This window comes from Seriola aureovittata, chromosome 21 (genome assembly GCF_021018895.1).
Source record: "Seriola aureovittata isolate HTS-2021-v1 ecotype China chromosome 21, ASM2101889v1, whole genome shotgun sequence".
NCBI lineage: Eukaryota > Metazoa > Chordata > Actinopteri > Carangiformes > Carangidae > Seriola > Seriola aureovittata.
This window is the reverse complement of record NC_079384.1, coordinates 2,226,140-2,239,810: the sequence shown is the minus strand read 5'-3', so window position 1 is coordinate 2,239,810 and position 13,671 is coordinate 2,226,140. Positions and strand designations below refer to the sequence as shown.

At 45.5% G+C, this 13,671-nt stretch overlaps 1 protein-coding gene across 7 annotated transcripts in view; it reads right to left on the bottom strand.

Moving 5' to 3' along the window:
- spag9b (sperm associated antigen 9b) overlaps positions 1–13,671 on the bottom strand; it is a 32,703-nt gene that overhangs the window by 17,604 nt on the left and 1,428 nt on the right. For 5 of the 7 annotated variants that reach the window (XM_056365946.1, XM_056365944.1, XM_056365943.1 and 2 more), the window contains exons 2-4: positions 6,181–6,301; positions 4,058–4,128; positions 2,888–2,985 (exon numbers count right to left, since the gene is read on the bottom strand). In XM_056365946.1, coding sequence (XP_056221921.1) covers positions 2,888–2,985; positions 4,058–4,128; positions 6,181–6,301 — 290 coding nt within the window. Of the gene's footprint in view, positions 1–1,266; positions 1,863–2,887; positions 2,986–4,057; positions 4,129–6,180; positions 6,302–13,671 lie in introns of those variants that run through there. The other 2 variants (XM_056365948.1, XM_056365947.1) reach the window with 2 other exon arrangements.

Below are 13,671 nucleotides of genomic sequence, written 5' to 3'. Positions count from 1 at the left end.
TATGATGCTGATTGTCTTTTTCCAGGAAACAGTTCAGGCGACACACAACACACTGACGGAGGCGAAGTACACAGAGAGATGAAGCTGCCTCCATCACCTCCAGTTATTAAGAGTCAAATGAAGGATTTCACACTGATCTGTTACTGTCACTCTTATTTGATAATAAACACTAATATTCACCAGTATGTCACAATAAAGTCACATGATTTATTAGTGACATGTATGAGCTCCATATATCCCATTTTACATGAACACACCTGACGACAACATCAACAGCACACAACAAGACAATATCAAAAACAGCAACCTACAGAGTCTGCTGTTTAAATCACGACTCAAAACACACGTGTATAAAGCAGCTTTTAATTCCTGATTTAAATTTTAACTTTGTTCCTTTTGGTTTTATTTTCTTTTGTTGCTCCTTTGATCTCATCGTTTTAACACACGAACGACACGTTGCTTCTCTTCTCGGTTTTGTTTTTATGTTTGTACAGAACTTTGTAACTTTGTTTTGAAAAGTGCTGTATAAATAAAGTTATTATTTTTATGACAGAGAGAGAGAGAGAGAGAGACAGAGAGAGGTTCACTCTGCTGACTCACTGTGCAGCTGCTTTCAAACACTATTCAGAGAGCAGGCAGATTTTACTTTGGCTGGGTTTTATCCTAAAACACACACACTAACTAACTCTAACTCTAACTCTAACTAACTCTAACTAACCCTCATATTCAGTCCTGAACAAACTGATAATACTAGACTAATAGTTTAGATGAAACCTTATGAACCATAATAAGTTTTAACAACTTGGCAGCTCACTGCAGGAGATCACATTCAGACCTCCATTAACCAGCAGCTCTGACACTGACACACCAGCCTCCTCTGCCTCAGCAGGTCCACAGCAGCAGCTCCTCTCACTCCACTGACTCCCGAACAGTGTGAGCAGAACAATGGCTGCCACAGAGAAAACAGCAGCCACTGATGAAAAGCTGCAGCCCAACAACACAATGGACACAACCATACTGAGAACAGAGGTCACACACAGGGCACTGATGGTGAGCAGAGAGTCTCTGTCTGATCTGAACTCACACCAACAGTCGCTCAGTGTCAGGTCGCTGTTCCAGGAGAAGATCAGAATCATAACCACTTCACTCGGCCGTAGATACACCTCTCTCTCTCCTGACCTACTTTACCGTCTGCCTGTATCACACCCACATGGCAGCCGCTCGGCCTCCACACACACTCAGACAGGACACACACACACTCTGTACCTGCTGGGCCGGGGGATGGAGGGTAAGGACGGCAGGGCAGGTAAGCTGCCGGTGGACACGGAGTAGTGGACCAGCAGCAGCACCGACAGAGACACCAGCACAGCTGAGTTGATGACCACAGCTCCCCCCACGAAGCCAAACACAAACAGCAGCATACACCCGGGGCTCATGGCCCCCCCAGATCATGGCCCAGTGCCTCGCGAGGACCAGGAGGTTGGGGGGCACAGACGATGAAAGCAGGTGAGGTGGAGGGGGGGGGTCACCGAAGCTCTAGATCAACTCTGTGATACAGGTCAGAGACGCTGCGTCCGTCCAGCTGCAGCTAGAGACCGAGTGCGGGCCAAACACAGAACGGTCTGCCAGCAGAGGTACCAGCAGCAGTCAGCAACAACAGCCAGTAACAACAGTCAGTAACAACAGCCAGTAACAACAGTCAGTAACGGTCAGCAGCAGTAATCCTGGAGGCTCCAGCAGCAGCAGCAGCGATTGAGCAAAGCAGAGCAGTGGATCAGACTCTCCTCCTTCGCTCAGATGCAGCTCGGCTGCTGCTGTTCAGTCTAGAACAGTCTGACGCTCTACCTCTCTCTCTCCCCCTCGCTCGCTCTCTCGCTCTCTCACTCTGTGAACCCTCCACCCCTCCCTCTGTCTCTCTCTCTTTTGGATGCTGAGGCAGCTCGTTCCATATGCCTCCTCTCAGGCGACAGCCTATTGGCTGCCAAACAGGCAGACTGATCAATCAAAGAGTGTGTGTGCTGTGGCTGTATGTGTGTGTCTGTGTATATGAGAGAGAGAGAGAGAGAGAGAGAGAGAGAGAGAGAGAGAGAGAGAGAGAAAGAGAGAGAGAGAGAGAGAGAGAGACATTGGCAGTGTGTCTGCATTAAAGGAATAGTGAGGGGGAGGGAAACACAGGGGCTGAATGCACAGACATTAAAATGCTGCACAGTACAGAACCACACTGTCACACACTGTTACACACACTGTCACACACTGTCACACACACTGTCACACACACAGTCAAACACTGTTACACACACTGTCACACACACACACTGTTACACACACTGTCACACACTGTTACACACACTGTCACACACACACACTGTCACACACACTGTCACACACTGTTACACACACTGTCACACACTGTCACACACACTGTCACACACACAGTCAAACACTGTTACACACACTGTCACACACACACACTGTTACACACACTGTCACACACACTGTCACACACACTGTTACACACTGTCACACACACTGTCACACACAGTCAAACACTGTCACACACACACACACTGTTACACAGTCAAACACTGTCACACACAATGTCACACACACTGTTACTTTTTTTTTTACTTTTATTTTATTTTTTATAGTTTTCATTTATAGTTTCTTTAATGTGGCTGCTGGACTGAAAACTTGTCTGTACGTGTGTTTGCTCTGATGAGCTGCAGTGACATTAAACCACAGTTAGAATCTGATGAGATATTCACAGAGATCAAAGGTCAAAGATCCTTTGATCTGAATGTTTCAGGTTCATCGTTGGCAGGACTGAACTGTTCTATGTTTGTGTTGAACTACACCGACACAGTGATTGTGGTGTTGGTGGTCTCACCGTGTTCTGGATGATGTGCTTGTATCTGGCGGTTCTGCTGGTGTCACTGGGTGCTGGTGTTTGGTCCGCTCCAGATGTTCCATGTAGCTGTGGATCATCTGGACAGAACAGGAAGGACATTTATACATGTTTTACAATCTGCGTCAGAGAGCTATGATGATGTTACTGTAGAAATGGTCATGGAGAGCTCCGTCTCAAACGGTCTGGTTACTATGGTAACTCACACTCACAAACACCTGTGACAGTCAGCTTCACAGTGGATGTTGTGATGTGTCAGTGACAGCTGTTATCTCTTCATTATTATTGAGATGAGCTGCTGTTTGACTCTGAGACGTCTGTCAGTGATGATAATGGAGCACAGGCTCATGTCCAGATGCTACATGCCCTGCTCCATCACTCAGAGGTCAGAGGTCAGCTCTGTACCTCTGAGTTTCCTTCACCAACACAACACAGGACTAAACCTGATTGTTTCTAAACTGAGTCAGGTGTTCATCAGACTGTAAATAAAGATGGACGTCGCCTCCATGACGTCACACACAGGTTTCTGAAGAGAGAGCTGCTCCACCGTCGCCATCTTGGCAGTGTCTGACTCCGCCCCTAACTCCCAGCTGATCCAAAAATGGTCAAAGAGGGGGGGCATATGTGGAGCTGAGCCTTTGTGGCATGCATACACTCACCCACCTGTCACTCAAAGAGGCCACGCCCTCGATGATTCATAACTCTAAGCCTTAATAAAATGGGTGAGTCAACAGGTGAGTTATATGAGCAGTTGTCCTGAAGCAGGAAATCAGCCGTAGAGACCAAAACTAATAATTCACCATCATTTCATTTATACCTCTCTTGTCCTCTGCTGAGGTGTATTTGAACAGTTCTTCAGGAGCCACATTCACAGTTAACAGGTGATGAACTGAACTCAGGTAAGTTGACCTCTCTGTGACCTTTATGACCTCCCAGATTCATGACAGCCTGCACTCACACCTCTCCTCCACTCAGGACTTCACAGGTTGTTTTCACCTCTGAGCCTCGGTGGATTCATGTGTATGTGTGTGTGTGTGTGTGTGTGTGTGTGTGTGTGTTTCTGAATCACGCCGTACATGCAGGAAGCAGAAAGTTCATCATCATCACTGGTTATCGAGGACATGAATGTGACACTGAATGAATGCAGCTCACCTCGGTGTGTCTCTGATGAAGAGCATTATACTCCTTTTTGAGCTCAGCCTCTCTCTCCTCAAACCTGCTGACTGAAGAGAGAAAACAGTCAGTCACATGATCAGAGGAGTCACATGATCACACCCAGACTCGCTCTGAATAACCAGCTTCATCCACTTCTTCTGTATGAATTCACTGATGTGATTTAACAAACATTAAATCACTTCATGCGGTGATGGAGTTACTGCAGTTACATCACAGAGTGAAAACACACTCTGTGTAACAGCTCCACCTAGTGGCCAATGTGCACCACATTTGTGTGGCGCAGCAAACTACTGACCCAAGTTTAGTGGTAATCAGACTTGACCTATGTGTGGACGTGACATCACTTCCTCTGTACGAGAACAAGTGTTTCTTTTATCACGTTTGGATTTTCAGTCTAAAAACTCAACAACTTGTGATCATGAGAGAACAGAATGCAGATCACACTGACGGCTAAAGAGTAGTTTGAAAAACCATATTTCATGATTTTGCATGGAGAACGCCACCTAGTGGGTTGAGACCAATAATAATAATAATAATAATAATAATAATAATAAAGTCTCTGCTGAAAAGCATTACACTCTTTTTTGAGCTCAGCCTCTCTCTCCTCCAACCTTCTGACTGAAGAAAGAAAACAGTTAGTCACATGATCACACCCAGACTCACTCTGAATAACCAGCTTCATCCAGTATTATAATAATAATAATAATAATAATAATAATAATGGTGCAATAACAACCCTCATTCTGTGTTTGTACCTTTCCTCCAGAACACTGCACCTGTAGCAGGTTGTGTAGGAGGAGCCAGAGATTCAGTGAGTTTATAAACAGCTGATGGAAAGAGGAACTGGTGGTAAATCAGTGGAGCGTAAACACAGGTGTGTTATAAAGGTGTGTAGAGTAAAAGGAAGTGATGAAACATGAAGAGAGTGAACAAATTAAAAAAATAATATGATATGAGCGTCAAGAGCTGGTTCTGGAGGAAACGTTCAAACATGTTCCTCAATCTTTGATAAATAACTCAAATGATTAATCAATTATCACAATATTTACTAATTACCCCCCCCCCCCCTTCCCCCATGAATGAGTGTGAACATTAAATGGAGTTGACAGCTGAACATTATGAGGTCGGACTGCGTGCGTTCAGATCAGTGACTTCCTGCTGACAGTGAAAACACAATTACACACAAATCAAACACACAAAACAGAGAAACAGGAAGTGTCACATCCAAAGATATAAAAACAAAACTGCTGACACGTCTCAGATTTTTCCCCGAATTGACCGAGGTGTGTAACAGTCACACACTGTCAACGGTGCAGTCATGCACATCATGAGGGTTGTCTCTGGTCTGCACCGTCTCCACTTCAGTGGTTCCCAACCTGTGCGCCGCGAAGGTGTCACAAACAGGTCCAATATTCATTTACAGAACCATTTGGGTGAAAAGATGTAATTATGAAACAATAACAATTTTAAATGTTTTAAAACTTTCAGTGTTTTTTTCCCTCATACTAAGGTCTGTCACTTTGATAATCCAATGATAGGAACTTTTACGTTGTCACCGGACCACATCATACACTTGTTTCCTATCTCAGTCTGATTGTGCGCTAACAGAAAACTGGAGAATCAAAATGGATAGCTGGTCAGCAACAGGAAGAGTTAAAGAGACAGATGTTGATCTCTCCTCTGTCAAACAAAAAAGAAGAACTGAGCTTCCTCCGCTTCAGTTCAGTCCCGAGTGTTTGATCTTTTTCATTAAAATACAAAGTGTTCAGGGGCTTGTTGGACCGCCAACATGAGACAGAAAAGGTTGAGAACCACTGGTTCCACATGTTCTCCCCTCCACCCTAGTCATCTGGTTTGTTCCGACACGCACGCACGCACGCACGCACGCACGCACGCACGCAGCACGCACGCACACTTGTGTCGATAAAGATCACAGCTCACACTCTGCAGACAAACACCGTTAATGAGGGTCTTTATTCAGTCCATCTGCCCTCTGGCTTATCAGCTGTCACAAGACCTGCACACTGTCCATGTGTTTGTGTGTGTGTGTGTGTGTGTGTGTGTGTGTGTGTGTGTGTGTGTGTGTGTGATGGACTTACTCTGATCTGCATAGTTTTTAGTCTTCAGCTCCAGATGCCGATTCTGAGACTCCAGTAACACCAGTCGACCCTGGAGGTCCTTCTTCTCTCCCTCCTGAGAGTCTTCTAGAGCGATGTACCTCTGCAGACAGAGACAGAGACAGTCACTCTCAGAGTTAGTGAGTAAACCTGTAAACCTGTAGGTCCAGTGAGGGCTGATGGTTTGTGTTTCTGCCTCAGGACACAGAGACGCCAGGTGTGTGTGTGTGTGTGTGTGAGATCAGCCAGTATCTGAATCACAACCATCACAGTCTACAACATTAAACCTGGCGACAGTGACCAAGAGTCAGAGAGGAGACGTTTGGACTAAATGTTGTTCATGTGTTGGTGCCAGAGAGAAACACACTCTGTCCTCTGATACAGTCATCCAACCGCTCCCTACAACAGGTGCACAGCACCACAGCAACAGTCTGTACACACACACACACACACACACACACACACACACACACACACACACACACACACACACACACACACACACACACACAAACAGTGTTGATATCAGTGTGAAGGTTTTTTTCCAATCTTCACAGCAGCTGTTGTCACTAACCTCGCTCCTGCTCTCAGGGGATGTTGAGCTCTGTGACTGATTTTACAGCAGAGGAAACACACAGAGGAGTGTGTTCTGAACACAAACACACTGTAAAATGATCATTATGATTAGAATAATATTCTTAATCAGTGCAGCAGCTGATGTCAGTGGACAGAGACAGAGTCAGAGGAGACCTGACCCACTTCACACTGTGAGTTCATGAGTTCAGATGAAACTTTAATGAGCTCTGAGAAAGTGGATCAAATAACAAGAACAGAAACCGAGAAGAACATCGTCAGATAAACTGTGACTGAACCACAGATCCAGAGTTTAACCTTGTTAACTGTAGTGAACCAATGAGTCTCATAAAAACAGATTCAGGGTTTCATACATCACAAACCTAAAGAACCAATCCTGTCACCTTGTGGGGACGGGGGGCGGGGCTAAATACACCTGAAACCTCATCAGTATAGAGAGTGAGAGTTTGCATTAGCACAACTGCTAACACTATGTCAGCCACTGCCAGTTACAAGCTAACAAACAGCATAAACAAATAAAAGATGCTAACTGTGCTAACGGTTCTGACCCGTCTGCTAGTCTCTGGTTCTGGTCTCAGACTCCTCCTCTGAGTCTGGGTCTGACTAAGGCTCAAACATGTGGCTGAGTCTCTCTGATGTTTCCTCCTCTCACCATCTTGATGCTCTCTGCTCTTTCACCTGTCCACCTGGAGCCAGCAGGTGGTGGGCGGGGCTTAAGGCCTGATCCAGGTTTGAGCTTCAGACCCAGTTTAATGTGTGAAAACGTGTTAAACTAAACATGATTACAGAGTTTAAAACATGACAGGAGGAACTTTACAACGTTATGTAATATGAGTTACACCCTAGAATTATAATATGAAGAATTATATGTGTGTGTGTGTGTGTGTGTGTCATGTATTGATCAGCTGATCAGCTGAGTCAGGCTCGTGCTAACAGGCGGAGAGCTCTCCATGTCTGTAAACATGCAGTCTTGTGATGTGGGTACCGGCTGTGGACGGCGGCCCCGTGGTCGGGCCGGGGGCCCCGTGGTCGGGCCGGGGGCGGGGTGTGGATGTCATTTGTGTGGAGATGAGGATCACCTGGTTCTTCACACACGAGTCACATTGAGACTAGAGGTGAGGAACAGAGGTGTTGGTTCAGGACACTGGTTTAAACACAATCACTCATTGATGGTGGAGGTCTCTCTCTCTCTCTCTCTCTCTCTCTCTCCCTGTGGCTCCTCAGCTGTTTCAGAGAGGAGCGTTTGATTTGCCATGAACCACCTCTGAGGTGACAAACAACAAAGGACTGAAGAACTTATTGTGAAGTTTGAGTTAGTTTACATAAATGGCTGCAATGTGTGCACCCCCCCACACCCCCCGACCTTGAGGGTGGGGGGTGAGGGGGGCCCAGTGAGGTCTGGAAAGTCCCAGGAGCATCTTAAGACCTGAAGTTCTGCTACTAAAGCAGCATTTCCCATGTAAATCTAATAAGAGCATTAACATAACACTGGGCTGGACTACAGACGGCTGGCTCCTGGGGTGGGGGTGAGGGGGTGCGCTCCTCCTCAGACTTACATCCATTAACCCTTACAGACTCAACACTGTAACAGACTGTAGAGACTGTGTGGATGACGCAGGCCGACGCCCCCTCCTCCACATTCATCAGAACAATCCCAGCATCCTCTCGCCCTGCTGCTCGTCATATGAGGCCTGTGCATGACAGCGCTCCAGAGAATGAGTGTTCCAGCAAGTTAACGTGCACTCTTCCCCCCACACTGCACGGATAAGGCTCCCTTTGTCCCAACACACACACTCTCTCTCTCTCTCACACACACACACACACACACACACACACACAATGACACACTCAACTGACAGAAATCAACTCCTGCTGGTGTGTGTGGTTGGCTCATCTGGGAAAACTGTGGAGTTTTAAGGTCACGACCTCCAGACACACATCATGACAACAGTGAATAATACGGATGCTATGAGAGTCATTTTGATGAGAACATGTTAGAGACTGTAAATCCACTCACTGACAGTCGACACAGCTATGCGAAGCTGTAGTCACAGCAGTGCTTTAAACTACATGCTAACATGCTAACATGCTGATGTTTAGCAGGTATAATGTTCACCATGTTTTCCATATTACTTTAGCTTGGCCTGGTTAGCATGCTAACATTAGCTAATTAGCACTAAACACAAAGAGCAGCAGAGGCTGATGGGAAAGTCATAAACAGAGAATGTGACAGATAAAGCATGAACCTGATGATGGCGGTAGAGGTCATTAGAGTTCATCCTGAGGGGAACACGAACGTCTGAACCACATTTCAAAGCAACCAACAGCTGTCCACACATTTCACCAAACATCAGATGATCAATGACTCTCAGTGTCTCTGTTCATCCGGTTCATGTTCAGATGTTTTACTTGAGAAGTTAAAACTCTGCTGAGCTGCAGGAAAACACGCGTCTGAACAAGACTTCATGGAGATGTTTCAGTCTGGACCAAAGTTCTGGATCAACCAACTGACCGACCGACACATCCACTGACACTGTTGTGTCCATCTGTCTAATCCTAAACCATCCTCATGATCACATGAGGCAGCGCTACAGAACACTACAGGACCCGACTGTGGCCCGTGTCCTGACAGATTTGATATTAATGATTGATGATGATCGGTCAGCTGGATTCTGTGGAGCAGGTCCTGACTGGACAAAAGAACCGAGGGAGGTTTTCCTCAAGAATTTCCTGCCTTGCCTTTTCCTCCTGTGTTCAGACAAACCACTGAGAGGAGGTTCCTCCTCCTCTGGGCCGGAGGCAGCAGCAGGACTCGGCTCACACTGTGTTTGTTTGGTAAAATAAATCTGACTCTTTGCCTCCAGAGCGACTCGTCGGCCTAATGAGAAGCTTAATAACCCAGGCTGCTTATTTCTCTCCTCTGAGTGGGCAGTTGTTGTGGTACTGGGGGGAAACTACTTAGTTTTATTCACCTTTAATTAACCACAAATTAATTTATAAATGTATCAACAGTTTGGCCCCAGAGTTTCTCTCCAGACACATTACACAGACTGTAATTCACAATCAATTAATTTCAGTCTAGTATTTTACTCTACTGCCACATGTGATTCCATGATAATCAAACAGGTAATGACTCTGTACATGTAAAAACTCAACCAGAGTCAAGAGATGAAAATGAGCAGCAGCTTTAAACTCTCAGGTTCTGTATCAGAACAAAGTTCAACTGCATCGTCTCTATTAAATAAATAAACAAACTAAAACTTCATATCCGAGGAAAAGACTTGACAGTATTGATCTGATATTCATTCAACACGTTTTCAGGAGATCTTAATTAAATTAGATGAAGTATTCAGTGTTAATTCACCTGCATAGAAACACCTGTAGAAGAGACTGTCACCACTTCCTGCCGATCATATCCACCCTTCATTTCCTGGATTCTCCTTCCTGTTCGTTTCACCTCATTCATTTAACTGTGATAATATATTCATGAATCCAAACGAGCAAAAAACTGTTCTCCGTCAGCTCTACTGTTCTCCATCAGCTCTACTGTTCTCCATCAGCTCTACTGTTCTCCATCAACTCTACTGTTCTCCGTCAGCTCTACTGTTCTCCGTCAGCTCTACTGTTCTCCATCAGCTCTACTGTTCTCCATCAGCTCTACTGTTCTCCATCAACTCTACTGTTCTCCGTCAGCTCTACTGTTCTCCGTCAACTCTACTGTTCTCCATCAACTCTACTGTTCTCCATCAGCTCTACTGTTCTCCATCAGTTCTACTGTTCTCCATCAGCTCTACTGTTCTCCATCAGCTCTACTGTTCTCCATCAGCTCTACTGTTCTCCATCAGCTCTACTGTTCTCCATCAGTTCTACTGTTCTCCGTCAGCTCTACTGTTCTCCGTCAGTTCTACTGTTCTCCGTCAGTTCTACTGTTCTCCATCAACTCTACTGTTCTCCGTCAGCTCTACTGTTCTCCGTCAGTTCTACTGTTCTCCGTCAGTTCTACTGTTCTCCATCAGCTCTACTGTTCTCCATCAGCTCTACTGTTCTCCATCAGCTCTACTGTTCTCCATCAACTCTACTGTTCTCCGTCAGCTCTACTGTTCTCCGTCAACTCTACTGTTCTCCGTCAACTCTACTGTTCTCCGTCAGCTCTACTGTTCTCCATCAGCTCTACTGTTCTCCGTCAACTCTACTGTTCTCCATCAGCTCTACTGTTCTCCATCAAAAAACTCTTAAATAATAACTGTGATTTTCTTAAATTTTAAGTTAATGGTTGATTTTTCAGTCTGGACTAAAGAAAACAGGATTCATGAGTCTGTGTGTGTGTGTGTGTGTGTGTGTGTGTCTGTGTGTGTGTGTGTGTGTGTGTGTGTGTGTGTGTGTGTGTGTTCAGGGTGATAATCACAGTCCTCCTGCTGTCACTTTCTCTGTATAAGTAACAATCAAATACCAATGAGATAAACTCTTATTGTTACAAGGTGAATTTTTTGGCTGTTTACATTTCACCTCGTGTGCACTGAGCTGATCCTCTGGAGCTGATCATGTGACCTGTGATCTGGAGGGAACCCTCTGTTACCATGCGCCAGTGTGTCTAACAGCTGTGACTGATGCAGCTCAGACATAGTGAACACCTACAGTCGCACAGGTCACACCCTGACTGACGGCACTGAACCTGAGCAACATGTCAGGACAGAAGTAATGAACTCTGCTCTGTGACCTGCTGAGCTCGTCATTCAACATTTACCTGTCGAGCGCTGAGGAGCAGCACAAACTGCAGCTGTCATGACACGTAAATACATTAATAAGATAATTATCCCCAGCTGTGAATCTGCATGAGTGTGTGTGTGTGTGTGTGTGTGTGTGTGCACCATTAGCATTGTGGTGCTACAGAGACGCCCCGACCTACAAATCATATTCTCCAGACGTGAAGGAACAAGAACAAAAATTCACATTGTCATAATTTTTATATTTTTTCAGTGAAAATGAAAAAACGATCACTCCAACTGAAAACACAATATCTGCCAAAATAATCACAATGATTCTTTTTTCCCTTTTTTTTTGCATATTGTGCAGAACTTTTCACAGGTGTTCATATGTTTCATAAATACAGTAAATCATAATTCATGTCAGCAGTAGCAACACCTTACACCAGTCAGAGGTCATTAAGATTAAGGTGAGTGTATGTAAAGACAAAGTGGCTCCTGCAGACCACCTACTCTCTCAACACCTGCAGCTACTATTATTATTATTATTATTATTATTAGTCTAATTATTATCATTGTTGGTGTTATTATTGTTAATATCAGTTCTCTTATTGTGTATTCATTGTTATTACTGGTCTTATGCTCTCTCAGAGACCTCCAACTGAGCCAGCGTCAGGAGGGCGAGTCCTTCCCTCCACTGGGACCGGGTGGTCTCTGATGGGGGGACTGCTGTCCTGTCCTGGTCTGTATGGAAGGTGCCTTGAGAAAACTTGTGTATAAATAAAGCTGAGTTGAATTGAATAAAGTGAGCTGAAAAGAACAAAGCATCCATTCACTGCTCAGTTAAACAGCTGTTTAACTTCGACAACAACTGTGACCTCGTGATTCCTGGAGCTGGGAAAAGGACCTGAATCTGGCTCCTGTTCTAACCTGTGGTAAGGTTTCTGTACACAGTCACCGGGACAGGGTGAAGGGGACAGGGTGAAGGGGACAGGGTGAAGGGGACAGGGGGAAGGGGACAGGGTGAAGGGGACAGGGTGAAGGGGACAGGGGGAAGGGGACAGGGGGAAGGGGACAGGGTGATGGGGACAGGGTGAAGGGGACAGGGTGAAGGGGACAGGGTGAAGGGGACAAGGTGAAGGGGACAAAGTGAAGGGGGCAGGGTGAAGGGGACAGGGTGATGGGGACAGTGTCAAGGAGACAGGGTGAAGGGGACAGGGTGAAGGGGACAGGGTGAAGGGGACAGGGTGATGGGGACAGGGTGAAGGGGACAGGGTGAAGGGTGATGGGGACAGTGTCAAGGAGACAGGGTGAAGGGGACAGGGTGAAGGGTGAAGGGGACAGGGTTAGTCTGATGTGAATGTTTCAGACTCTGAAAAAAAACCAACTGCACGCCTGTCTTCTTTTTTGTCAATTGACTTCAGTTTGTTGTGTAGTTGCAGTCTGTGCTTTAAGGTTTTATCGTCTTTTGATAATTCTATGTTTTATCTTACTCTAATGCTTAACCAAAATGACTTTAGTTTGTAATATTTCCTGTGAGAAAATGATTCTTCCTGGTGTGTGTTTTTAACCTTTCCATTTTACAGATGTTTCCTTTTTTATTTACAAACATAGACAAATGAATCACAGATAGAAGAGATGTGATTATCACCTGTATCGTCGTCCATCATCACATTGTGACTGAGGCTCCTACAGCTCAGAGTCTCATCACAGCAGAAGTGATTATAAAACATTACACAGCTGCAAGTTTGAACTCAACTGTACAGGTGCAAACATCTGTACAGAGCGACCCACTGTCACATGAGGGACTGTGCAGGACAGAACCAGGACCCGTCAACAAGACTAACACCCAAAACTGAGTCTGACCTCAGACCTGTTGTTGTGAGGAGTCATAACTACAGGAAACATGTTAGTGTCCAGAAATAGACTGTGTGCGTGTGTGTGTGTGTGTGTGTGTGTGTGTGTGTGTGTGTGTGTGTGTGTGTGTGTGTGTGTGTGTGTGTGTGTGTGTGTGTGTGTGTGGATCAAGTGGTGCCAGTAAATGTCCCATCACCGGTCAAATGACGGGACTCAGGGCTGAGCTTCAGTCAGACTCGGTTTGTGTGGTTCCGTGTATCTGAGGCTGGACCTGATGCTGTGTTCACGTGCAGCTCTGAGATCCACAGTGACATAAACT